A 27,853-nucleotide genomic window follows, 5' to 3' on the forward strand; every position below is an offset into this window, starting at 1 on the left:
TTCTGTCACTCAAGGCACGAACATCTACATTTACACTTAAGTACTGCTTGTTTGTAGGAGGAAAAAAAAACTTCGCCAATTAATTTAAAACCACATAATCCAACCCCTTCATTTATAATTGAGCCAAACAAGGCACAAGATAGCTAATATACATGTCCAAGGTCACACATCACACAAGGCTGAATCTCAACCAGATCCAGGCCCATTCATTACAACAGGAGCCCCTTGAAAAGCCTGTTATTTGAAAAGGATATTGTCCTAGGCAGTTACAAATCAACATCTGCCGTCTGATTTGTGGTGCTGATTTAATAGCAACCCCTTTTGAAATATACAAATACATTTTCTTCAGCACAAGATTGAAATTAGATTTAATCATGGGACTATATGTGCCTTAGAAACTGTTGCTGGTTTGGAAGCTCTAAACTTACAGAAGGCAGGAGTAGTTTATTCTGTGTGGCACTTAGTGGGCATGGAGGATCATGTGAAGGCTGAAATTTTAGAATTTGAAACAAAAGGTGTGAATACGCAATAAAACCTAATCCAACCCCCTCTCTTTTTGTAATCCAGACTTTGAAACTAGAAAGTGATTTTAATGGCATTATAGTAAAATTGGTAAAAAAAAAAAAAAAAAAAAAATTAGCAGCTCTTATGCCACTATATTAAACCGCCTTTTTTTTTCTCCTTTTCTTCCTTTTTTTAAAGTTTTATTTTATTTATTTGAAAGGCAGTGCTTTCACTTAAAGGGTAAAGCCACCACCTGCAGGGACAGCATCCCATATGGGCATTGTTTCCAGTCCTGGCTGTCCCACCTCCAATCCAGCTCTCTGCTATGTCCTGGGAAAGTAGTGGAAGATAGCCCAAGTGCTTGTGCTCCCGCACCCTCAGGAGAGAACTGGGGGAAGCTCCTGGCTCCTGGCTTCGGACTGGCCCAGCTTTGGCCATTGTGGCCACTTGGGGAGTGAACCAGTAGATGGAAGACCTCTCTCTCTCTGCCTCTGTCTCTCTGTAACTCTGCCTTTCAGATAAATAAATAAATGTATAAAAAAAGAAAGGCAGAATTACAGAGAGAGGGAGAGATCTTCCATGTGCTGGTTCACTCCCCAAATGGCTGCAACCTTTCCCATGCATTTTCCCCAGTTTAGGCTCAGACTCTGGCCAGGTGTTCTTTATCACAATGTGATACCCAGGCTGGATCTTGAGAAATGAGGCTGAGCCAGACCACAGGACACTTGGGGAGATGAGTCCACTCCAGCCTTCAACCCAGCCCTGTTTAGAGCCAACTCCAGGACACCGAGTCAGGGGGATGGTGGGAGGGTGTGGGGCATAAATGGTCTCCTGAAGTTCCCTTCCTCGCTGGCCTGGGATTAACCCATCTTTTCCCAGCCAGAGCTGTCCCTGCTGCCTGGCTTTCCTGGGGACTCTCATGTTAATCTATGGAATTGACCAGCTGAGTTTGACCGTGACTGGCTTTGTTTTGCAAAACAAAATTGGTAAGGCAGGCCTCATGCTGACTGACTGAATGGTGTCATCAATCCAATTCAAGGGGTGCCACAAAAGCAAGGAAATGAAACTTCAATTTCCTCCTCCTGTCAAATGATAGCTTATCATACCGATTATGACCCTTATGCAGCTCAGGGCAAAGTATTTTATTGCTGTTTTTGTGAAGAGCAATAAACCACTCTCTTTTCCTACTTTGTCCTCTGGTTCCCACCCCCCACCCCACGCCTGATTGATTAAGGTACATTGGAAAGAGCTGTTTTCTGTTGTCAGTGGTCAGAAAACCAAAAGCCTCCTTTTTACCTACACCAACCCATCATGATATTACCTTATCTTAGGATTTGCAAGATTTTTAAAACAGAGCATGGAGTAAACAAGGAGAAAGTACCATTCTGGCATCAGATACCCTTATCATATCCAGCTCTTCTCACCCCCTGCGTGAGCTCTGCTTCCTTTCTGGGCCAGCAGATGTTGGTTACTTTCATCACTGACTTTGCACTGCTCCTGTTTATACCTCCATTAGAACATTGATCACAGTACGTTGTTAGCTTCTTGATTGGGAGGGACCATGTCCCTGGACTTTATGTACCTGGCAGGCACCCAGCATAGTTCCATACCTATGGGAGACATCCAGTGGGTGAATAAATCAACACATCGGTGGGGAAGTCTGTCCCCCTACCAGCAAGCCTCTACCGATCTAGTACCAGAAGCAGAAAAGTTCAGTTGCTCAGCTTCCTCACTGGACAGCTTGTGGACATCAGTGAGGAAGACGTGGTATTTTTTTTCTTTTTAAAATTTATTTTATAGGGCCGGCGCCACCTTGCGGCGCCGGCACACAGGGTTCTAGTCCTGGTTGGGGTGCCGGATTCTGTCCCAGTTGCCCCTCTTCCAGGCCAGCTCTCTGCTGTGGCCCGGGAGTGCAGTGGAGGATGGCGCAAGTCCTTGGGCCCTGCACCCCATGGGAGACCAGGAGAAGCACCTGGCTCTTGGCTTCGGATCAGCGTGGTGCGCCGGCTGCAGCGGCCATTGGGGGGTGAACCAACGGAAAAGGAAGACCTTTCTCTCTGTCTCTCTCACTGTCCACTCTGCCTGTCAAATAAATAAATAAATAAAATTTAAAAAAAAAGTATTTATATAAAGAAAATAGATTTCATGTATTTCATATACACAATTTTAAGCACATAATGATATTTCCCATCCTCTCCCACCTCTCTCCATCTTTCTGTGATATTTCTTAGGACTTGAACCTATACTCTCTCCCCTCCATCTCCAAATCTCATTTATTCCTATGACTTCAAAATCTATTTCTGTACTGATAACTCCATTTCAGACTTCTTTCGTTTATGTAGCCAGATTTCCTAGACATAGCCAGTTGCCTGCTTGATAGTCTGTGTATGAATGTCTCAGAAAGACTCCACAGTTGACATACTTAAAATGATTTCTATGTGCCCAGTAGACCCAACCTGGTCTACATGCAGTGGTCCATAAATATTACCACCCACCCACCATATCTATTGGATGATTTTACTGATTCTGCCTCCTCTTTACATATTGTTCATCTTCCTTCTGTGTCCTCAGCCCAGCAGCTCTTGCCTGGACTAACACAGTTGTCTGCTGGTCTTCCAGCTTCCACTCCTGCCCTTCTCTAGTCCTTGTTCCATGCAGCAGCTGAAACCCAGTCTATTTGATGCAAATGCCCGATAACATCAGGTCCTAGTCTCCCAGGGTCTCCTAGGCTTCTCCCTTAGCTTAACATTTCCTTACCCTGCTTTTATTAAAATTGGCTTGCTGATCTGGGGGAGTATTACAGCCCATCCTACATGGTCCTTGAACACAAGACTCATGAGGTCATTAAGCTGCCCACCATGGGTAACATCTTGATGTTCAGTCTTATCTTGAGAGGTTCTTTTATGGAACCCCAGTCTCAGAGCAAAAAGAAGTTGCTGGGGCAGGTGGTGTGGTGCAGAAGAGTAAACCACTGCTTGAGATACTTGTGTCCTCTCTCAGAGGGCCTTGGACCAAGTCCAGGCTCCTCCACTTGCAATCCAGCTTCTCACTAATGCATACTGGGAGGCAGCAGATGATGGCCCAAGTACCTGGATCCCTGCTAGCCATATGGCAGCTTGAAGAAAATTCCTGGTTCCTGGCTTTAGTCTGGCTAGCCTAGCTGTTATGGTTGTGTGGGGAGTGAACCATTTTATGGAAGGTCTCTCTCTCTCTCTCCCTTTCAAATAAATAAATAAATAAATATCTTTTTTTAAAGTAACCACCACCTGCATGTAAACCCTACATTGACAGAAGCCCACTTTGCCACCATCAAAATTCCATAAAGGACTTGATATCACCAACCAATCAAAAGAAGGCTTACAGGCACTGCAGAGAAACCAGGAACCTAGATATGAGCTGAACACACACTTTTTTTTTTTTTTTTTTTTTTGACAGGCAGAGTGGACAGTGAGAGAGAGAGACAGAGAGAAAGGTCTTCCTTTTGCCGTTGGTTCACCCTCCGATGGCCGCCGCGGTAGCGTGCTGCGGCCGGCGCACCGCGCTGATCCGATGGCAGGAGCCAGGTGCTTCTCCTGGTCTCCCATGGGGTGCAGGGCCCAAGCACTTGGGCCATCCTCCACTGCACTCCCTGGCCACAGCAGACAGCTGGCCTGGAAGAGGGGCAACCGGGACAGGATCGGTGCCCCGACCGGGACTAGAACCCGGTGTGCTGGCGCCGCAAGGCGGAGGATTAGCCTAGTGAGCCGCGGCACCGGCCTGAACACACACTTTTCAACCTCACCTTCAGTCTATAAGAACCTTCACCCCTAACTCCTTCGGAACCCTAGGAATTAAGCAATAGCTTCCTGGCTCCTGGCTCTGCGCTAGGCAGTAAACACCTGCTTTCTTCCACTGCCCCAGGGTCAGCAGTTGGCTTGCTATGGGTTGGGAAAGTGGACCCAGTTTTAAGGGCTCTATAACCACTCCTTCAACCAGTTTGGAGGTGTTCTATAGCACAGAGTTGAATTTTTGTTTTAAGTGTGTAAGGTCCTATCACCATCCTGGTTAAATATTTTAACATCATCCTGTTTCTTTTGAGCAAAATTCAAAGTTTTTGCTGTGGTCCACTTCCTTATTTGTCCTCTGTCCACTTCTCAAAGTTTGTCTCATGGCACCATGTGTAAACCATGCTCTAGTTACAGCAGGTTTTGATCACTTCCCTGAATCTTCCAGATTACATTACTTGTTAATGTTTCTGTCTGAATATACTTCTAGTCTATCCTTGGGGTATTAGCTTAAATATCAACATCACAGCAAGCCTTCTCAGACTAACCTTTCTAAAGATGTTGCTGCCTTATTATAAGAATATCACTTATTTTTTTCATGGTGCATATGATAATCTGTGATAATTTTCACTTGAGTATTGTATGTGCCCTCTGCTTGAATACCAGCTCTGTGAGGACAGAGACCTTGTCTGTGTGAGGAACCTATGCATCCCTCTCAATAATGCTGTGCATGTAACAGCACGGGTATCCAATAAACAGGACAGCATTTCAGAAAGTTCACAGGGAAATGGTGCTAAAAGGTAATGCAGGGATGCTTGTTTATCCTCATGTTTAAGACACTGGTTTACATGCTTATGTCCCACATGGGAGTACTTGAGTTTGATACCTGGCTCTGGTTCCTGACTTCAGCTTCTTGCTAATGTAGACCCCAATGGCTCCATTAATTTGGTTCCTGCCACCCCTGGGGGAGCAGTAGAAGATGGCCCAAGTGCTTGGGCTGCTGCACTCATGTGGGAGACCCAGAGGAAGCCGGTTGCGGCCATTTAGGGAGTAAATCAGTGGATGGAAGATTCTTCTCTCCCTTTCTCTGTAACTCTGCCTTCCAGATACATAGAATACATCTTTTTTTTTTTTTTTTTTGAGCCATAAACCATCAAGTAATAGAGCGCTAGATTTCAAGAGATAGCCGAAGTCCAATGTGATTCTGATTCTGTGTCCTGCAACATTTCTATTGGGTGAAGCTAGGTTGAAATGAGTCCCAAGGAAGGGGAGAAGGATTGTGTACATGCAGCAAGGAGTAGAACAGAAGGGAGAGCAGAGGAAGCAAGTGGAGTAACGTGGTCCCACTGTCAAGGAAGAGACTTGTTGATCTCATTGTTGAGGCATAAAAAATAACACCCAGAGGTCATGGACAGTGATACACGGATTCTGCCAAACAAACAGAAGGCAATGTCAAGGAGCACATAGACCTTAAGTGAGTATTTGGACTTGGAGAGACAGGATGTAGGACACAGGTATTTCAGGGATGGAAATGGCCTCAACTGGAATACAGAAGTTGAGTGGGAACAGTGTATGCAGTGAACTGAACTGTCGTAACCTGATTTAGCTGAGGGTGAGGAAGGAAACTGGAAAAGCAAGCTAGGAGAGGCACAGAGTTTAGGAGGGAAGAGAGTGAAGGTGATTATTCACTTCGTTCTATTCTTTTTATTATTTATTAAAGATTTATTTATTTTATTTGAAAGGCAGAGCTATAAGAAGAGACAGAGAGAGGGAGAGATCTTCCATCCACTGATTCATTCTCCAAATGACCTCAATGGCTAGGGTTGGGCCAGGCCAAAGCCAGGACCCATCCAGGTCCAGAACTTCATCCAGGTCTTCTGTGTGGGTGGCAGGGGCCCAAACATTTGTACCATCTTCCACTGCTTTTCCCAGGCCATTAGCAGGGAGCTAGATTGGAACTGGAGTAGCCAGGATTCAAACTGGTGCCCATATGGGATGCTGGTGCCGCAGCCTGTGGTTCTAACTGCTGCTCCACAGTGCTGGCCCCACTTCTGTTCCATTCTATATAATTTTTAAGAATTATTATTTGAAAGGTAGTGAAAGAGAAAGAGAACTTGAGGCAGAGAGACATCTTCAGTCTGCTGCTTCTCTTTCCAAATGAACAGCTGGGCTGTTAGGAGCCAGGAATTTAACCCAGGTCCTGACACGAGTGGCAAGGACTCAAGCACTTGAACCATAGTCTGCTGCCTCCCAGAGTGCACATTATCAGGAAGCTGGAATTGGAAGTGGGGATGGGACTTGAATCTAGACTAGACACTCCAATATACGATGTGTGTCCCTTTTTTTTTTTTAAGATTTGAAAAAGTTACAGAGAGGCAGGCAGAGGCAGAGAGAGAAGTCTTCCATCTACTGGTTCATTCCCCAAGTGGCTGCTATGGCTGGAGCTGGGCTGATCCAAAGCCAAGAGCCTGGAACTTCTTCCAGGTTTCCCAAGCAGATGCAGGGGCCCAATAACTTGGGCCATCTTTCACTGTTTTCCCAGGCCATAGCAAAGAGCTGGATCGGCAGAGGAGCAGCCAGGACTCAAACAGGCACCCACATGGGATGCTGGCTCTGCAGGCAGTGGCTTAATTCGCTATGACACAGTGCTGGCTATAGATACAGCACCGGCCATAAAATGTAGAATATAGAATATATTTTATCTATTTTAAAGGCAGAGTGGTAGTGAAAGACAGAAAGAGATCTTCTATCTGCTAGTTCACTCCCCAGATGCCCACAAGAGCCAAGGCTAGGCCAGGCCAAAGCTAGGAGTAAAGAACTCCATGTGGGTATCCACATGGTGGCAGGAACCCAGCACTCGGGCAGTAATCTGCTGCCTACCAGGTGCATTAGCAGGAAGCTGGAGTGGAAACAGCAGTGGGACTCAATCCCAGGCACTCTGATACAGGATGTGGGTGTCCCAAGTGGTGGCTTAACCCAGTATGCCACAACACCCACCCTGATATGGGCATTTTAACAGTTGTATCTGCAAGGTGTCCGGCGTGTAACAAATCTTCCCAGACAGATGAATCAATTAATCCATAAGCTTTTATAGGGATTCCACTCCCAGGTGAGGTTCCCCGGTCCCAACAGAGCGGGGCCCGGGGAAGTTGAGTGTCAGAGATTGGGAGGGCTCCTTTTATAGATACAGGGCGTGGGGGTTAAAGGTTGAGGCAGGTCTGATCCTCATTGGTTGACCTTTAGGCACCTGTGGGGACCTTGAAAGGACTTTTCTTCCCCAGAAGTGCGGGTAGGACTCTCCATTCCCGGAAGTATAGGCCTTCTCTCCTTGCAGATCCCAAAGCTACCAATACCAAATGTCTTGTCTGTCCTTATTCTATATTATTTGAATTCTTATGAGAATTTGTTCTTATATTATTCATCGAAAAAATGTTAATGTAGGTTAGCAGCAGGTTTAGGAGACTTGAAATGGCAGGCCAGGTGTTGGCATGGTGACGCAGCCAGTTAATCTGCCGCCTGTGGTGCTGGCATCCCATAAGAACACTGGTTTAAGCCATGGCTGCTCCACTTTTGATCCAGCTCCCTGTTAATGCATCTGGGAAGGCAACAGAAGATGGCCCAAATGCTTGGGCCCCTGCACCTACATGGGAGACCTGGAAGAAGCTCCAGGCTCCTGCCTTCAGTCTGGCCCAGTCTTGGCTGTTGCAGCCTTCTGGAAAGTGAATTGGTGGATGGATCTCTCTCTCTCTCTCTCTGTCTCTCTCTCCCTCTCTCTCTCTGTAACTCTGCTTCTCAAATAAATAAATATTTTTTTTTGACAGGCAGAGTTAGTGAGAGAGACAGAGAGAAAGGTCTTCCTTTTTCCATTGGTTCACCCCCCAAATGGCCGCCACGGCCTGCGCACTGCAGCTGGTGCACCACGCCAGGAGCCAGGTGCTTCTCCTGGTCTCCCATGGGGTGCAGGGCCCAAGCACTTGGGCCATCCTCCACTGCCTTCCCGGGCCACAGCAGAGAGCTGGTCTGGAAGAGGAGCAACTGGGACAGAATCCGGCGCCCCGACCGGGACTAGAACCCAGGGTGCTGATGCCACAGGCGGAGGATTAGCCTAGTGAGCCGTGGCGCTGACAAATAAATAAATCTTAAAAAATAAATAAAACACATGACGGCCGGCGCCGTGGCTTAACAGGCTAATCCTCCGCCTTGCGGCGCCGGCACACTAGGTTCTAGTCCCGGTGGGGGTGCCGGATTCTATCCTGGTTGCCCCTCTTCCAGGCCAGCTCTCTGCTGTGGCCCGGGGAAGGCAGTGGAGGATGGCCCAAGACCTTGGGCCCTGCACCCGCAGGGAGACCGGGAGAAGCGCCTGGCTCCTGGCTTCGGATCAGCGAGATGCGCCGGCCGCAACAGCCATTGGAGGGTGAACCAACGGCAAAAAGGAAGACCTTTCTCTCTGTCTCTCTCTCTCACTATCCACTCTGCCAGTCAAAAAAAAAAAAAAAAAAAAAAAAAAAGACATGACAAGGGACCTTCCCAGGAGCACTGAGCTCCATCACGCGTCTGCATGGGTACTTGAGAGTATGAGAGGAAAGGGGCATGGTTCTGGCTGCCTGATGAACCCCAGGTCTTTGCCTACTCACTTCCCCAAACATCCTCATCCTCCTTACCCATAAGCTCCCTAGCTCCTCCTTGCTGAACAAGTGAGGCTTGAGGCCTCCTAGAGCCCTGGCCTAATTTCCTCAGTGCTTTTTTAGGGCATCACACATCTCCTTCCGGGTGAGTTTCCTTGAGAAGGGTGGCCTAGCAGGCAGGCAGATCCCAGCCATGGGCCCTGGAGCCTGGTGTGTCTTCTCTGCTATCTGGTTTGGTAATGCTGGGCAGGACACTTTCCTCCTCTAGGCCCAGCTTTCCTCCTTGTGGAAGGGAAGGCGACCGGGTTAGGGATTTAGAACTCTCTTCCTGCCCCAAGGTCTTTGATCTCTCCTAGAAGCTGTTGCTCTGGCCCTAGCTTTCACTTAATTTTCTCCAATTCTGGATGTTTTGTCATCCATGAGGATTATGAGTAGTTTGTAATTTGTGGCTAGAAATTTATCCATTTTCCACTGGACCCTGTTTTTCCTTCCTCTGTCCTGTAAAGTAAACACCCTTTCTTTGACATTCCCTCTTGAAACTTTGACCTCTAATGTGGACCCTAACGGTTAGCCTTTTTCTTTGGGCTCCCCTTGGAGAACCAGAATTCTGGCCTCCCAAGTCAGCAGGAGTCAGGCTGCCAGCTTTATCATTCTAAGGAAGTCTTTTGCAAATCAAAAGTTAGGTTCTTTATGGGGGAGCAGAGCTGAGAACTATGACTGTTACAGGCAGAAGTGTGAGGAAGAGGACACCTTCCACTGCATATGAATGGCTGTCATTGCAGGGAAACTCTGGGTGGTTAAGAATGCTGCCTGGTGTCCTGGGGCCCCCAGAATGGAAGTGGGGTGTAAAAGAGAGTGCACATTTGTGGGGTGGCAGGCCTGAATTCAAACCCACCCCCAAGGGTGTCCTTTTAGATATGGGTGCTTAAACTCTAAGATCCACGGTTTCCTCCACCGTAAGAGGGGAAACAATTGTAAATCTAACTGGATTGTTCTCAGGTTGGAAAGAGATAACACCTCCTAAGCACCTGAGGCTCACTGGCAGCACTCAATTCTCCCTTTGCCTGCTAATTCCTCTCCTCTTATGAGCACCCACCAGCAAGTCACGAGTTGATTGGCAGACTCTGGGAGTAGGCCTCGTGGTTTCAGGCACCCCCAGATGGGAAGAAGGAAGAAGAGAAAAAGCTGTGTGGGGCCTGAAAACATAAGCGGTTTTTATTTTTTTTCTTTCTTTCTAGTGGAAACTTGGAAAATGCAGGTGTCTGTCCTCCAGGTGAAGTGGTGCAGGCCTGAGTTGCTAACTGGGAAGGGGCTCATGTGCAGGTTTGCGTCTTTGATTTGATCCCCTTTTCCACAGATTGTCAAGATCCACCATCAGATTGGGGCCAATCTGCCTTTCTTGGCTCCTGAACCCATCCATATAAAACAGGGGGGTTTTACTGTTCTGTCACCTCAATTATGGCCAGCTTGTTAAGGATGAACCAAACGGGAAGGGGCATGGGGTTGTAACTCATGAATCTGAATGACGCTGTAGTGCTTGGAATGAAGTCCTGACAGGAAGGTGATGGATGTAGAGAAATCTGAATTTCTTTAATTTCTGACCCAGCGTCCATGTGAGAAGACTGGCCTGACTGATTGCCCTGAAGGTAAGATGGATGAGGGTGGGAGAGGCTTGGAAGACTAGAGTCGAGATTATCTGAGAATTGTGAGAATTAGGGAAACTTTTCCTGGAGCCCCCATTGCTTTGGCCTTTGTTAGTGAAAGCCTCTGATACAGCCACAGCACGAAGCTTGGGAGCCTGGAGCAGCGGGGCTGGGTTTCCTTCCGAATCACCGTCCACCTCCAGGATGACTTGGGTCTGCCAGCAAGTCCTGGGAACACGCCAAAGCGGCAGATGCCTGGGGTCTTTGCATCATGGGAATTAAGCCACGAATGGAGGAAGGAAACCTAGCAGTGACACTGCTAGCAGTGTCACAGCTCTGGGTTCACAATGAGTATTTTGGAATCCAAGGTTTTTCAGGATTTAACTCAGGGTCAGATGGCTTTAGGAGCCCCAGGGAAATCGTCGTTCCTTTTGGTTGTTACTGGCATCAGATGGGCTCTCTTCGTTCCACCGTCTGCCACCACGCACACGCACACCACGTCCTTGCTGCTGCTGTTTTTAACCTTCGTGAATGAGGGGCTTAGATGGAATTTTCCACGTCCTTGACATAGGCTGCATTTTTACGGATTTCTCGTTGTCTCTGGCCTCTGACCTGTTAGTTGTAAAGCACTAGAAGTCATGGAGACCAGAGTGGATATTCAGGGCACCTGCTCTGGTTTCTACTGAGATGCCAACTTCCCTAGTGAACCTTCTTTTTCACTTAAAAGAAAAAGGATAGGTTATTCCCTTTTGCATTAAAAAAAAAAAACAAACACATTCTTTCTGATGGCAAAGAATGTTTATTATAGACAAATTAAAAAAAAGGGAAAACAAATTATTTTATTATCGGGCATTTTATTATTTGAAAACAAAAAATTCATCCTGAGCGTGCTATTTTGTAATCAGCTGTGTTCACTTAAAGGTATCATGAGCATTTTCCATGTTACAAAGTATTTATCAAGAATATTACTTTAGTAGTTAATACTACTCTGGAAGCCATGGTCTAATTTGTCCTACGGTTGAACAGTAAAATTGTTTTCTACCTTAAAACAATAGGATGGGGTGCTACCGCACTCTTGGTGATCCCTGGCTTGTTTATTCAGCCTCCCTGCAGGGTGCAAGCCCCTGCAGACGGAAAAGTCTTAAGGCTGAGACATTCAGATTTAGGAAACCAGGGGCTGAGCCCTCGGGGCTCTCTTTTTGTGGAAACTACCCCTCCTGGAAAGATTACGAATGGAAGATATAGAAGTGTAAATGAGGACAGTAGAATCCACAACTCTCCAGGTCTTCGGTCCTAGGCCCCTGGTTTTGGTGTACGGACACCCTGGGAAGCCCAAGTTCAGAGAGCAAACACACTTTGAATGTTACCCAAGTTCAAAGGGCTTCCTTATTCCCCAAGTTGCTTAGATTGCATTACAATAGCATCTTCTAAACCTGGGAAGTCTGTGTTGTTTTCCTGTGGGTCACTGCTTGGGTCTCAGCTCAAGGGGGTTGGCTATTTCTCGTTTGCCCCTTAGCTTGATGGATAATTGGAATACAGAAAGAGTTTCCCATTCCCTTTCTTATCCTAAGATTGTCAAAGGTACTGACAAAATGTCCTGGAAGGATCTACCCTAGAAGCATTTATTTTAAAATAAAGTTGAGTTCCCAAACTGGGAAAATGAAAACAGGGTCATTTTACAGCTTGTCTGGACGAGTCACCTGCCCCCCTCTGCCACCATTCCCTCCCCTTGGCTGCAGAAGTGGTGGACAAGCACCCTAGTTACGTTGGGTACTGATTTTCCCCAAGTTTGAATGGGAAGAAGTTTTTAAAAGTGCATAATCAGGTGAAAAACCCCAACATTTTAAAAAGCTCCCGAAAGGCATTTGTGGTCTCCACCTCATTTATCTGCATGAAGTTGTTATTGGTCAAATTCATGAGTAAGGGAAGGTTGCTCCACCAGGAGTCCTACCTGACTCCGCCACACGAGTGGGTTGGGTGTGGTCTGAAGTTTAAGGGAACAAGTACTCTGAATATCTACCCACCCCCTACCCCATCTTCCCCCTTCCCAGGCAAGTGCATAAATCCAGGCCCAAAGACCAGGAAATGACTTGCAGGTGAGGTGAAGTGGAGTCTGCAAAAGTCGGGAGGCCCGGGCTCCAATTTCAGCCCTGCCAGGAATATGCTGTGTACCCGTAGGCTCCGTTTGCCCTCCTATAGTGGATACCACAAGCCCCGCAGACCAACCCGGTGATTTTCCGATCGATTCCCAATCTGCTGTCTCCAGGAGAGAAGCTGTGTGCCCCTCCACAGTCATGCAATGAGCAAGTGAGTCCGTGTGGGCTGTTACCAGGCACTGCCCTTAGCCCAGGACTGGGCCATGCCCGGGGAGCGGGTGCAGTAGTATCTGTTCACCACATGCCGACACTGGTCACACTTGACCGTACAGCACCAGTGGAATTTGCAGTTACAGCTGCTGGTGGCCTCGGTTCGCCTCTCTTGCACCTGCAGCCCACACTCGGAGCACAGGCGCCCGCAGCTGCGTCGCTCCCTCCGGGAGGTGTTGTGGCTGTGCTGCAGGCACTCGCGGCCCTCTGTGCCCTGGATGCCCAGGCTGGAATTGCGGGTGCAGTAATCTGGCGACTCCTCTAAAAAGACGAGCTCGGCCTCTGCGCTAGGAAGAAAGGCCTCCGTGGGCGCCCAGTGGCCCTCGGCGCTGTTCCCAGCTCTTAGCCGCCGCTTGTCCATCTCAATTTTCAGCGCCCGGTCGTACTTGGCCTTCAGGTAGTCGCCCATCTCCCGGAAGTCAGCCAGCTGCAGCCAGCAGGTCTGGATGCTGCAGCTCCCCGAGATGCCGTGACACTTGCAGGTCCTTTTCATGGTGGCTTTCACTGCCTTCGGGGAGAGAGAACATAGAAGAGAGAATGGGTGCAGAGGGCAGGTGGCTGGCGGCCGACCGCAGTATGTTAGAGCTGTGCTTTTTGACTTCAGAGGAGCATCAGGATTATGGGGACGCCTCAGACCTCCCCAGTGAAAACGTTTAGGAGTTTAACGGCCCCTCCCTGGTGAATTTTAACATCCCCGGATGGTTCAGACAGAGCCGGGCAGGTGCTGAGAAGGCTGCCGGGGCCAGGAAACCCAGGCTCTGGGCCCAACTCCTTCACCTGTTGAGCTGTTTTCTCTATCTGCCCAAGTGCAGATTGAACATGATAATAATCAAGAACTTTGGAAATTACTAAGGAAAGTATCCTCTCTGGCACTGTTGTCTCGGGTCTGGGAGCTAGCATATTTGGGGGGAAGTGGGGGTCAGATTTATCCTCTGGGCCCTCTCTCACAGGGAAGAAAGTTGCTTGAGACAGAAACCCCTACACCCCAAAGGCAATGAATTTCCCACGTTGCACTTGACTGGAGAAACCCCTTCCCCTTGCCCTGGGCAGCCAGGACTTCTAGGTTCAGGTTCACAAGGAATTTCTCAAGCCAGATTTGAGGTCAGAAGACTCCAGAAACTGCTTCCCCACCGGAGGTCTTGGGAGAATAAACCCAGCAGAGTAGCCGAGATCCCGCAGCCGGCACAGTGAGCCGCGGCTAATTTCCTAGTATATGCAGCTGAAGTGACCCAACCTTCAAGTCAGGGAAGCAAGGCTTGGGTTCCAGGCTCTCAGAAACTTGCTTCTGGAGGGGGCCCGAGCGGAAGGTTTGTGGCTAATAGGACTAACGTAGAAGGCACGAGTTCATTGCCTGGCTCTGATGCTTATTAGCTGCGTTGCCCTGGACAAGCCACTTGGCTGTGACTTAACTGGCCCTGGCGTCCAGAGAACGGGGGTAACCATGCTGTCCTGTGGTCCTGCTGGGTGGCCTGAGGGCAAGACGCGGTCTGAGGCAGCTAGCTCTGGTCGGTTGTGAAGGGCGGTGCAGATGTGAAGCCGTGGCCGGGCCTGGCCGACTCCTATACCCACCAGCCTGCCGGCCCTGTTGTTGTGCAGATTCATCAGGGCTCTGGCATCCTTCCCCTTCTCCAAACTGTCCACAAAGAGTTTGGAGATCCTTTCCCCAAATTCCACATTGTCGCTGCAGCCTCCCCAGATCCAGCCATGGCCTCCTACACGTAAGGAAAGAATACGTTCTGCATATAGCTCCCTGCCAAGCCCCAGGAGACCAGTCTTTCTGCTGGGCAGGACAACCATCCCCAAGAGCCCTCGGAGGGTGTAAAGTTACTGCCCAAGATGAGACCGGGAAAGGGAGGAGCTTCGGGTAGGTGCGGGAGTCCTAGCCCCGCAGCCAGCTGGAGGCCCTTGTCAGTGCTGGGCAGTCAGATTCCCAGAGGCAGCCTGGGGCTGGCTCCCTGACCTCAGAGGTCCTCTGCAGTGTAAACATTCTGGAATTCTGATGCCATCATCCTCTGGGGGTCCTGCCTGACTAGTGACAGACCTAAGTCTTCGGTGGTCTGCCGGTATTCCAAGTTTCTAACCAGCCATTTCGAGCCCGAAAACCAAGGCTGCCTCTCAACTCTCTTTGGCATGCTCATTCCCAGAAGCCTGTGGTTTTTGGAGCCATTTGATAACAACCCCTGGCCTCGTGGACTTAGCTTAGCTGTCGGGAATACTGAGGTCCTGGTTCTCCCACAGCTGAGGGAGCTAGTGGCGTCTAGGGCTTGAAGTGAGCAGCGTTGCTCGCCCTGAGCCCGCACTCAGCTCTCAACCCCTCGCTCTCCACCCGCCCCCACACACCGGAAAGCACAGCTCACCTGTTTTCCCGTTTTTTGACTCATCGCAGCCACAGTTTTCAAAGTCGCCCATGCTGCAGTTCTTGGTGATGGTGTGCATGACTCCAGCCGAGCTGATGGCGTGAATGAAGGAAGTCTCTCTGGTGGCTTTAAACAGAAAGAGGGACCGACTGGAGACCTGGGGCCTAATGACCCAAAGCAGAGGTTTTGGAAAAACCATACTGCTTCTCTCCCTCCTCTTCCACCGAGCGAACAGTCCTCACTTCGTCCAGGCAGCAGTGCGCACGCACACACACCCCTCCCATGCTACAGATGGGGGAAGAAACAGCCAGAGAAAGAATGATGAGGCCGCACAGGGCGTGAACTCCACCGAAGATCTCTCTCTTGGTCTCTCCCACTTGGGTCAGTCTGCCTTTCAAATAAATAAATGAATAAATTTTAAAAGAAAATTTGATGAGGCCAAGACTGCTGTCAGCTTGTGTAGGGATCAGAGCCCAGTCCTGATGTCCAGCCTCGTCCTCTGGCGCTCAGCCACTGGCGCTCAGCCACTGGTGCTAGGCCTTGGGCAGTGAGACTCGAGGCCGCCGGCTGGCTCAGGACAGGGACAAGGACTCTTCTCCCTCTTTCTGACCATGTAACCATCATAATGGTTGTGGCCGCCACTCACAGGGCTCTCGGCTTCCTAGACTACTGACAAATATTGCCATGTTTCGTTTCTTATTCCGTCTGTGTTGTACACGTGGGGAGATTGTTCTTTCTGTCCCTATCTTTACTGCTGTCCCCACAGCTCTTCTCGGGAAATTCTCCATGGTTGCTACAACGTCGACCTGTATGCAAACCACTGCACGCGTTGTATGCCTCTGGGTGTGTCCCTGCGGGCACACACGTGCCCCCTGGCCCAGCCCAACAGGCTCCTCAGCCCCTCAGGATTTTGTGGCAGCTGGGCAGACCGGAAACTCCCTCAGCGGCTGCACAACGCAGCCTTTCCACATTTACATTTCAGGTAAACCAGCCCAAGACACGTGCGTGCACACAAACACAGGCATGCATTTAAAAACGAGAGACATTCTTGCGCGTGTACGCAGAGACCTCCTATCCACCCCAGTGCTGCTGCTGAGCTGGACAGCGCCGGCCTCCCTGGGGGCAGTGACGCACTCACTCAAGATCGGCAGCAGGCTGTGCATACATGCAGGTCTCACACGCACACACACACCACTGCATGGGCACCCCTGCTCGCACACTCCCCGCACGGCTGTCACCACCCCAGACGTACCGCTCCTCAGCCGGTTGTGGGTGGAGAGCTGGAGAGCATTTTCCGGGCAGTTCCAGCGTTCCCAGGCAAACTGGAACTTACACTCCTCAATGCCACTCTGGGCCCCCAAGGCCACGCTGGTAGTGTAGGTCAGGTAGGCCTGGTGAAGGGAAGGGGGCCGTGAGCCAGGGCGCGCAGGGGGTCTGGCCCAGGGGCAGGCAGGACTCCAGTGGGCTCGCGCTCCGGGTGAGGGTTATGCTGGCACTGTCCCGCCTCCCCTCTTTTCTTTTTCCGTGAGGGTCCCCTAACAGCAGCTGAGGCCATCCTACCTTAGGACCCGTTATCAGGAAATTGTTCACTGACCTACCAAAAAGAGGAGGAGTGAGACAGAAGTGAGCGGGGAGATCCAACAGGGGTTACCTTAGCAGGCGGTGGGGGGTAGGCCAAGGGACTTACCAGGCAGAGGCACGGAAGGTGGCACTGCACACGCCCACAGCCACCCAGAGCAGAAGGAGGTCTCCCATGGCCCTGCCCACCACAGGGGAGCAGGTGTGGCTCAGGGCCACAGCCAGAGAAGCAGGGAACGGGCAGCAGCTCCCTCAGTATTTATGTGGGGGACTCTGAATAGCCAAGGTGGGGGCGAAAAACAACAGCTCTTCTCATTTGTCCTTCAGGAGCAGAGCTGCGGGAGTCACTGACCCAATGGGGGGCCCGGGAGGAGGGCCTAGCCCTGCCCCCAAGGGAAGCCCCGCCCAGCCAGCCCTGCCCTCTCCCCTCCCAGAGAGGGGGCTGAAGCTTCCTTCCACCTTGAGGTTGAGTGCCTCCAGGGCAGTTTTTGCCTCTTTGCGGCTGAGGGCCCATTCCTCAGAACCCTGGAGGTGGGTCACCTGTGCCTCGGCCCCAGTGTCCTCTTGTCAGTGAGATCCTGCCCTTTGCCCTGCCTTTCTCCCCCGGTGTTAACGAGCTTGGGGGATCTCCATTTGGGGGTCTTCCTTCTCAGTTCCCCGAACAAGGGAGTACGGTGCGCAGCTCCTCCCTGGTGACAGAGCTGTGATGCAGTGGCAGGGCCTGGCTCCCACCACCGCCTCCCAGAGCAAGCGCTGGTGAACTTCCTGCCTTCCGGGAGTGCAGGTTGCCAAGTGCTTGTGTCTGAGACTCGGCCTCTGGGCCGGCCACGGCTCTGCTTTTCTTCCTGGCTACCATGTGACACTGGAGCTATAGTTCCTCTGGCAGGAACCGGAAGTGCCTAAATGAATGAATGAATGAATGATCCTGGCTCGTCCTCTCCGAGGGACTTTGTGGCATCGTTAGGTCGGGTTGGGGGTGATGATGAAGGGGTTGAGGTCTTTCTTGACTGGTGAAGCTGTTTGCTAAGCCTGGGCAAAGAAGGCCGGAGAAATCGAGGAGCAAATTGCAGGCAAGAAGCCACCGTTCTGTCTCATTATCCTGTGCCCTTTCCAGCACCCTGCACCTGGCTTGGGTGGGAAAGCGGCCCCTAGGCTTCTTGAGGGCAGTGCACCCAAAGAATGGGCTAGGAGGAGTGTCAGTCTGCAAATGGGTGCTGTCCTGTGACAAGACGAGCCCAGAAATGAAAGCGTTCGGACATTTTAGTTATTTAGTTATTTATTTTTTGACAGGCAGAGTGGATAGTGAGAGAGACAGAGACAGAGAGAAAGGTCTTCCTTTTTGCCGTTGGTTCACCCTCCAATGGCCGCTGCGGCCAGCGCATCGCGCTGATCCGAAGCCAGGAACCAGGTGCTTCTCCTGGTCTCCCATGCGGGTGCAGGGCCCAAGCACTTGGGCCATCCTCTACTGCACTCCCGGGCCACAGCAGAGAGCTGGCCTGGAAGAGGGGCAACCGGGATAGAATCCGGCACCTGAATCGGGACTAGAACCCGGTGTGCCGGTGCTGCAAGGCGGAGGATTAGCCTGTTAAGCCACGGCGTCGGCCGCGTTTAGACATTTTTATGGCAAGGCTGGTGGTGTGGCACAGCCGGTTAGGCTGCCCCCTGCAACACTGGAATCCCATGTGGGCACTGGTTCAAGTCCCAGCTGCTCCACTTCTGATCCAGCTCCCTGCTAACATGCCTGGAAAAGCCGCAGAATATGGCCAGCTACTCCCTGCCGATGCATCCTGGGAGCCAGCAGAAGATGGCCAAGTACTCAGGTTCCTGCCACCCATGTGGCAGGTCCCGCTCCTGATGTCAGCCTGGTCTGGCCCTGGCTGTTGTGTGTATTTGGGGACTAAGCCAACAGATAGAAGATCCGTCCCTGTCTTTCCCTCTGTCTGTCATTCTGCCTTTCAAATGAATGAATGAATGAATGAGTGTTAGACAAAGAGAAAACGGCTCCCCCAGCCCTAGCGGGCTCTCTTCCTCTGCTTGCTGTGGTTTCTCTGCTTGTGAAAGGAGGTGTCTTGGGAGAAGGCCCAGTGAGTTTGCCCCAGTGGCCTTCCCTCTGTCTTCCACTTGTCCCACTTAAGAAGCACATTGAGGGGCCGGCGCCATGGCACGGTAGGTTAATCCTCCGCTTGCGGTGCCGGCATCCAATATTGGTACCAGCTCTAGTCCCAGCTGCTCCTCTTCCAATCCAGCTCTCTGCTATGGCCTGGGAAAGCAGTAGAAGATGGCCCAAGTGCTTGGGCCACTGCACCCACACGGGAGACCCGGAAGAGAACCTGGCTCCTGGTTTTAAGATCGGCGCAGCTCCGGCCATTGCGGCCATTTGGGGAGAGAACCCGGATAGAAGACCTCTCTCTCTATCTTTCTCTCTCATTGTCTGTAACTCTACCTCTCAAATTAAAAACAACAACAACAACAAAAAAAAAAAAAAACACATTGAAAGTGCCAGCACTGGGCACAGGGGTTGAGTAGCTGCTTGGGACACCACATCCCATCTCTGGGTTCCTGGTTCCTCCACTTCCCCTCCAGCTTCCCATATATTCATTATGGGAGACAGTAGGTGATGGCTTTTCTGCCACCCATTGGGGAACCTAGATTGAGTTCTGGGATCCTGGCTTTGGCCCAGCCCAGTTGTGGCAGTTGTGGTCATCTGGGGAGTGAACTAGTGAACGGGAGATCCGTCTGTCTCTGCCTCTCCAATGAAGAAAACAACTGATGTGTAACCTCCACTTTTTCAAACAGCAGGGTTATTTCCTGCCCCTCTCTGTGGGGTCAGAACAGGGTTGATGCTGTGCTGTGCGTTCAGCCTCCGGGCGCGTCGGCAGGGAGCTGGGTCGGAAGTGGAGCCCGCTGCTGGATATGTGATGCCGATGCCCTGTGTTGCTGGTGGGGCCTTAACGGTTTGTGCCACAGTGCCGGCTCCAGAAGTGAGATTTTTTTTTTTCCAGCCTGTGCAAACTCTGTGCTTGCTCCTGCTTCACTCTCTGGAGAGGGAACTGAGGATGTCAAGTGAAGGCCTCTGCTCCAGGAGTCAGGAGCCCCGGCCCCGGCACTCCTGTGTTGCATGACCCTGGGCCAGCTACTTGGCACCAGGGGACTCAGCTTCTCCACCTGGAAGATGAGAGTGTGGGCAATGTGAGCTGTGGGATGGCTCCTCGACTCCCCCGGCTCCCCCACGTGCTGCAATCCTAACGTTGACATTGATAGAATTTATGAATCCTGGAGGCGACTGGGGCTGGGAATGGGGAGATGTTATCGTCTCCAGCAGTGAGCGTGAGAGCCGTCATCCTCATTTGTCAGGCCTGCTGTGGACGGGCCACCATGGCTCCCCGGGAGAAACCGTCGCCTTCTCCAGGGTCCTTTGGGGTCCGTGGAGAGAAGCCCTCGGTGCTGGGCTGAGCCGGCCCTTCACTGCAGACAGAGGCCTGAGACCGGCTCTCCACACTGGGTCGGCGTGCAGTTCCCTTAACCCCAGCTCTGCCATCTTGGGAAGTTTTTGTCTTTGTTTTTTGAGTGACAACCCAGGTGTTGGTTTCTCTCTTTCAGGAATGGAAGCTGGAGATGAAGGCAAGGGCAGAAGCTGACAGGGGAGGCGGAGCGGGAGGAGGAGACAGGCGCAGCAGTGGCGTCTTGCATCCGCAGCCGGACCGGTAGGTTTGCTGATTCTCACGGTGTGACCATCCCCACTGTGGCTCACTTGAAACCACCAGTGTGGATGTGAGAAGAGATGCGCAGCAGGAAATCATCCTTCAGTGTTTCTGTCACTCAGGTCTAATCCGCGTAAGGGACCACGAGAACACAGCTAATAGGAAATGCAGCGAAATAATTAGGAAATGCTGGTTTTGAGTATCTTTGTTCTGAATATAATTTATTTACTTACAAGTTTTTTTTTAAGACAGCTGTGTTTAACAACCAGTTTGCAAAATTCCTGAAAACCTTAACCACCAGCCCTCAGGAGCCTGTACAAGCCGCCCCCAGCACAGCATGGAGCTCAGGGTCCTCCATCTAAGGCTACGGGGAGATGGACTACAGCTTGGTAGGGAGTTGGCGCTGTGGTGCAGTGGGTTAAAGCCGCCTGTAGCACCGGCATCCCGTATGGCGCTGGTTCGAGTCCCAGCTGTTTCTCTCCAATCCCGCTCCCCTGCTGATGGCCTGGGAAAGCAGCTGAGGATGGCCCAAGTGCTTGGGCCCCTGTGCCCGCATGGGAGACCTGGAAGAAGCTCCTGGCTCCTGGCTTTGCCCTGGTCCAGCCCTGGGTGTTGGGCTGTTGCAGCTATTTGGGGAGTGAACCAGTGGATGGAGGATCTCTATCTTTCTTTCTGTCTCCCCTTCTCTCTCTAACTCTGCCTTTCAAATGTCTAAATAAATCTTTTAAACAAAATGCTTGGCAGGCGTTCAGACCCAGAGGGATGTCCTCATTCTATACGGGCCTGTGTGGTTTGAGTCCCCCCTCTAATCCATGCTTCTGATCCAGCTCCCTGCTAACCCAGCTGGGGAAGTAGCAGAAGATGGCCCAAGTGCTTGGATTTCTGCCACCCATGTGGGAGACCCTGGTGGAGTTCTCGGCTCCTGGCTTTAGCCTTGCCTAACCCTGGCTGTTGTGGACATCGGGGCAGTGAACCAGAAGAGAGAAGACCTCTGTCTCTGTCTCTACCTCTCTCTGTCACTCTGCCTTTCAAATAAATGAATATATGTCAAGAAAAAAAATGCTTCCACATACAATTTAACATTAACTAGTTATTTCAAGCTTGTTACATACAAGGCTTTAACCCTTTCTGAGCCATAGGTCTTGTTCTTCGAGGAGCTGCGCACCCATTTATAATGCAGGATGGGAAGTATTAAGTGGAACGCAGTGAATTAGTGCATTCGCTCGGGAAAGGGCTTCGCAGCGCAGAGGCTCTTCCGCCTCTGCTCTCCCGGGAGAATGCGATTCCAGGAGCCCGAGGAAGCAGTGCAATGACGGAGGAGCCAGAGCAGCATCAGGACATCTGGGGCCCCATCTCCAAGGAGGCCACGGAGACCCAGAGAGGAGCCTTAGTCAGGGTCACGGGGGCCGGGCCAGCCTGGAGCCCACCCTGCCTGAGGCTGAGACGTTTCCCCAGCGCCTGACTTGCAGTGCCCACAGCAGGACTGTGTTGAGCAAACCCCAAGAGTTGGTCACCGCACAGCACAGGCACCCGTCCCAGGCCCGCGTGCGCTCTGACCAAACTTCCCAAATCCTTGGGCACCCCGCATTCTGGGTCCAGGCTCCTCGTGGGTGGGAGAGCGGGGCGGGGGTGGAGGTGGCTGGAGAGAGAGAGGCAGGATTTCTGACTCCTCACGACTGTCTGCTAATTAGATAAGGAGGTGGGGAAGAAGGAGAAGCAGCCCACGCATATTCCTGGGCTGTGACCCGACTTCAGATCTCTGCTCTCCACCCCTCCTCCCTGGGAACTTGCCACCTCCTGGGGCACTTGACCCACCCACCCCCAGTCCAAATGCCACAGCTGCCTGAGCTCCTGACCCTCCCTTCGGCCACCTCAACTTATCCTCAAGGCGTCGCCAAGTTCCCCAACCAACCGTATGCCCAAGGGAGAGGGGAGTGGGGCACATTTCAGTTTTCCCATTCAGGCACAGGGCTCCAGGTGTGCGGAGGGCAAGAGCCCAGCCCCTGTGTGCACGGGGAGCAGCAGGCGGCCGGGAAGGGCAGGGCTACAAGCCGGGCTCAACCTGTAGGCCACGGTTAAATCTGGTTCAGCTTTGTGGGTGTTTTCTTCATTAAGCTGGAGGCTGCCTAGGGATGGCCCTTGTCCTTCGCATCGCGGAGGATGGGGGCGTGCTGCTCCTATCGGGCTACAGACTGAGGCACTCAGATGGGAGAGACCACCTCTCCACCGTTAGCCTTTTCCACACACACACACACACACACGTTTGTATTTACTTTTTTTGAAAGGCAGAGAGAGCTGGAGACTTCCCATCTGGTGGTTGATGTCTCAGATACCTGCAGGGGAGCTGGGTGCCTAGAACCCAATCCAGGTCTCCCGTGTGGGTGGCAGAGACCCAAACACTTGAGTCACCGCCTGCTGCACCTTTGCCGAAAGCTGGAATCTGGAGCTGGAGGCGGGACTCAAACCCAGGCACCCCGATACGGTGTGTGGGTGTCCCAAGCTGCACCTTAACCACTGTGCCAAATGCCTGCCCTGTATTTATTGTGTTTTTGTTCCCTCACTGATCTAAATTTCTGGACAGTGGATTTTACACAGCCGTTCTCAGTCAGTGTTTCTTGACTATAAACAAAGAAGGTATGGATCTGATTGTGGGATTTTACTGCTTTTAAGAAAATATGCATGCATACGTCAGTTCATTTATTCCAAAAGCATTTACCTGCAGAGTGCAGGCCAGTACGTAACACTGGTGGACCCATGGAGAATATAGGAGATGCTATGGAGAATCACAGGAGATCTCTTGGAGGAGTTCTCAGTCTGGTTTGAGAGAGAGCAGCTTGAACAATTTAGAACCAGAGAGCTGGGACCGGAAGGAATGGCCATGCAGAGGACTTCTGATTGAGGCCTGCCATCTGGTGGCAGTGTGTGGTACAACAGGCTCAGTTTGTTGCCGGGCTGTGGGATTCAGCACTGGAATTACAGCCTTTTAGTAATTACTTAATGGACAGCCAGCCCAGCTGTCGGCACTAAGGTGGGCGTTCAGTAAAGCTACTACAATTACCTTTGTCCTTGAAAAGGTTACGGTATGAGGGCTGGCGCTGCTGCCACCTGGGCTGCCTGAATCCCATGTTGGAGGGCCTCGGATTGAGGTCCTGCCTCCACCTCCTGCTAATTGCCTGGGAAACAGCAGATGACGGCTCAAGTATCTCAGTCCCTGCCACTCATGTGGGAACGCAGATGGAGTCCTGGCTCCTGGGTTTGGCCTGGTCCAGCTGGGGATGTTGTGGGTATTTGAGGGAGATTGAACCAGCAGATGTAAGCTTTCTCTCCCTCTCTGTCACTCTGCCTTTCAAATAAATTAATAGTAAATAAACCTATAAAAAGAACTTAAAAATGAAAATGTTATCTATTAAGCAACAACACATATTTCTTTCTGTTTGTCATTGTTAAAGCTTTATTTATTTATTTGAAAGGCAGAGTTACAGGGGCCGGCATTGTGGTGTAGCAGGTTAAGCCACTGCCTGAAGTGCCAACATACCCTATAGGTACTGATTTGAGTTCCAGCTGCTCCACTTCTGATGCAGCTCCCTGCTAATGGCCCGGGAAAGCAGCAGAAGATGGCCCAGGCTCTTGGGCCCCTGCACCCATATGGGAGACTTGAAAGAAGCTCCTGGCTCCTGGCTTTGGCCTGGCCCAGTACTGGCCATTGTGGCCATCTGGAGAGTGAACCAATGGATAGAAGATCTTTCTATAAATGTCTCCTCCCCTCTTCCTGCTACTCTTTCAAACAAATAAATCTTTAAGGAAAAAAAAAGGCAGAGTTACAGAACTAGAAGGAGAAACAGAGAGACATCTTCCCTTCACTGGTTCACTCCCTAAATGGCTGCAATGGCTGAAGCCAAAAGCCTGGAACTGTGTTTGGGTCTCCCACTTGGGTGGTGGAGGCCCAAGTACTCAGATTACCTTTTGCTGCTTTCCCAGGCACATTGGCAGCGAGCTGCATCAGAAGTGCAGCAGCCAAACTTGCATCGGCACTCGTAGGTGATGCCGGTATCGCAGACAGCAGCTCAACCACTGTGCCACACACCGGCCTCCACTGATTTTTTTTTAAGACTTATTTAATTTTATTTGAAAGGTAAGAGTGATGGGGGGGCCAGGGAAGGAGAGAGAGAGACAGAGAGACAGACAGACAGACAGACTCTGATGGAGTTCCTGGCTCCTGGCTTTGGAGTGGTCTAACACTGACTGTTGTGTTTATTTGGGGAGTGAACCAGTGGATGGGAGATCTTTCTCTCTCTCAGTGTAACTATGCTTTACAAATAAATAAAATAAATATTTTAAAAAGGTTATACAATTTATTTTCATTTAATTTGAAAGGCAGGGAGAGAGAGAGATGGAGAGCAAGGGAGACTGAGAAAGATTTTCCATCTCCTGGATAGCTCACCAAATTCTCCCAATAACCAGTGCTGGGCCAGGCTGGATCCAGGAGCCAGGAGCTCCATCCAGGTCTCCCACACGGGTAGCAGGCTGCCTCCCAGGGCGTGCGTTAGCAGGAAGCTGGGTCAGAAGTGGAGTGGCTGAGACTCTGTTATAGGATGCGGGCATCACAAGAGACAACCTGAACCCCTGCCCTGAGCGCCCGCCGCCCGCCAGTGCCTCCTTTCACCGCCGGGCTGGAGGTTCACTTTGCTGGCCCACTCTGCTGCATGTCCTGTGCCTACATTCCATCCGTGTGCGCCCTATTTTGGTGGCTAACGTAGACCAGTGTCTTCCTGAGCAGTTGTGTCTGGAGACCGTGTGTGTCTGAGCCTCTTCCCGCTGTCTCACTTGGCTGACATTTTGGTGGGGTGTAGCAGGCTGGAAGTAGCTCCTGCAGAACACTGAGATCTTGGTTCCCAGGCTCACTATTGAGAGATTTCCCGTCATCGGATGCTGGTGGTTCGCAAGTGCCCTGTTTGTCTTCCCATCACCGCCCTCAGGAGATGTGAGAAACTTCCTACACCCTCCCGCCCCCCCCCAAACTGAATTCTGCAGTGACGTGGCTTTAGCATAAAACTTTGCCCTTTCTTGCCTGAGTACACGTGGGCTCTTTTAATCCATAAACATTTGTCTTTTTGGCCTGGTAAATTTTCTTGTGTTCTTCCTTTGATAACTTCTTCCCCCTCATTTTTTTCCGGCTTTCCATCATTTCCTGTTTTCTTTTTTTCTGTAATTTGTGTGTTTGTGTGTGTGTATTGGATATCTTAAACTGATTCATTTTCTTGTATTTTCTGTCTTACATTCCTTGTTACTATTATTTTTTAAAAATATTTATTTATTTATTTGAAAGGCAGAGTTACAGAGGCAGAGAGAGAGAGAGAAGGAGAGAGAGAGAAAGAGAGAGAGAGAGAGTTTAGAGAGTCTTCCATCTGCTGGTTCACTCCCAGTTGGCCACAATGGCCAGAGTTGCAGCGATCCAAAGTCAGGAGCCAGGAACTTCTTCAAGGTCTCCCGCATGGGTGCAGGGGCCCAAGGATTTGGGCCATCTTCCACTGCTTTCCAAGGCCATCAGCAGGGAACTGGATCAGTAGTGGAGCAATGGGGACACAAACCGGTGCCCATATGGGATGCCAGCACTGCAGGCCGCAGCTTTACCTGCTATACCACAGCACCAGCCCCCATTACTATTGTTTGTTTGTTTTTGGCCAGGCAGAGTTAGACAGTGAGAGAGAGACAGAGAGAAAGGTCTTCCATCTGCTGGTTCACTCCCCAGATGGCTGCAATAGCCAGAGCAGCGCCTATCCGAAGCCAGGAGCCAGGCGCTTCTCCTGGTCTTCCATGCGGGTGCAGGGCCCAAGGACTTGGGCCATCCTCCACTGCACTCCCGGGCCACAGCAGAAAGCTGGACTGGAAGAGAAGCAACTAGGACAGAATCCGGCACCCCGACCGGGACTAGAACCCGGGGTGCCGGCGCCGCAGGCAGAGGATTAGCCAAGTGAGCCACGGCGCCGGCTGACTATTGTTTTTAATTGGTTCTGGTATCTAGGAGCGTTCCTCTACTTTATCTTCAAATCCTTATATTGAACTTTTAAAAATTTCTGCTTTAAGGGTGAGCAGTTAAGAGACCACATCCTCTGGGGTCTGCACTGTGGCACAGTAGGCTAAGCTTCTGCCCGCAGCACCGGCATCGCATAGGGGCTGCTCCTCTTCTAATCCAGTTCTCTGCTGTGGGAAGGCGTTGAAGGATGGCCCAAGTGCTTGGCCCCTGCACCCATGTGGGAGACCTGGAACAAGCTTCTGGCTCCTGCCTTTGGATCGGCGCAGCTCTGGCCATTGCAGCCATCTGGGGAGTGAACCAGCGGATGGAAGACTTCCTTTCTCTCTCTCTCTGCCTCTCAAATAAATAAATAAATCATTTAAAAAAAAAAAGACACGCATCCTCAACCTCTTTTCCCAATGTCCTTTTTGTTGTTTTACTGAACCCTAGCTCTGTGTTCTGGGGTGGGGGGAGGCACACTGTTCCTTGCAACACACTGCTTTTTTTTTTTTTTTTTTTTTTCTTAAAGCACTTGGGACACCTCCTGCTGATTTCCCAGGTCATAGCAGAGAGCTGGATTGGAAGTGGAGCAGCTGGGACTCAAACCAGTGCCCATATGGGATGCCGGCACTGCAGACGGCAGCTTTACCCACTATGCCACAGTGCTGGCCCCTCTCTTTCTTTTAAAGATTTGTTTATGTATTTGAAAGGCAGAGTTGTAGAGAGAGAGATCTTTCATCTGCTGGTTCACTCCCCAAATGGCCACATTGGCCAAGGCTGGGCCAGGCTGAAGCCCGGAGCCTGAAACTCCATTAGGTTACATGAGTGCAGGGGCCCAAGCACTTGAACTGTCTTCTACTGCTTTCCCAGGCTCATTAGCAGGGAGCAGAATTGGAAGTGGAGAAATCAGTGCTTGAGCTGACACCATCTGGGATGCCGGCATTGCAGGCGGTGGCTTTACCAGCTGCGCCACAGCACTGGCCTTTCTCTTTCTTGTGGTCATCCTCCGTACTCCTCCACCTCCAATCTGTTGAAAGTGTTAGGCCCTGGTTTACTGTTACTCTGTATTACCGATTTCTGGGCAACAAATTAGCCCTGATTTAGTGACATAAAATAACAAATACTGGGCTGGGTGTTTGGCCTAAGGTTGAGATGCCCATGTCCCATGGGGAGTGCCCGGCTTTGCTCTCTGGCTCTGGCCCTTAAGTCCAGCTTCCTGCTGATGTGAACCCTGGGAGGTAGTGGTGACGTTTTAAATGGTTGAGTCCTTGACACCCGCCTGGGAGACCCGATTGACTTCCT

At 51.0% G+C, this 27,853-nt stretch overlaps 2 protein-coding genes across 2 annotated transcripts in view; one reads left to right on the forward strand and one right to left on the reverse strand.

Annotated features, from left to right (window-relative positions):
• Window positions 1-11,071, forward strand: part of NME5 (NME/NM23 family member 5) — a 41,222-nt gene extending 30,151 nt beyond the window's left edge. The window contains exon 4 of the mRNA XM_062189949.1: window positions 10,926-11,071. Coding sequence (XP_062045933.1) covers window positions 10,926-11,071 — 146 coding nt within the window. The remainder of the gene's footprint in view (window positions 1-10,925) is intronic.
• Window positions 11,072-11,389: 318 nt separating this feature from the next.
• WNT8A (Wnt family member 8A) overlaps window positions 11,390-27,853 on the reverse strand; it is a 47,129-nt gene continuing 30,665 nt past the window's right edge. Inside the window, exons 3-6 of the mRNA XM_062189950.1 lie at window positions 16,512-16,650; window positions 15,260-15,385; window positions 14,472-14,614; window positions 11,390-13,410 (exon numbers count right to left, since the gene is read on the reverse strand). Of these exons, the coding sequence (XP_062045934.1) occupies window positions 12,862-13,410; window positions 14,472-14,614; window positions 15,260-15,385; window positions 16,512-16,650 (957 nt within the window). The 3' untranslated portion in view covers window positions 11,390-12,861. The remainder of the gene's footprint in view (window positions 13,411-14,471; window positions 14,615-15,259; window positions 15,386-16,511; window positions 16,651-27,853) is intronic.

Source organism: Lepus europaeus, chromosome 4 (genome assembly GCF_033115175.1).
Source record: "Lepus europaeus isolate LE1 chromosome 4, mLepTim1.pri, whole genome shotgun sequence".
In the NCBI taxonomy this organism is placed as follows: domain Eukaryota; kingdom Metazoa; phylum Chordata; class Mammalia; order Lagomorpha; family Leporidae; genus Lepus; species Lepus europaeus.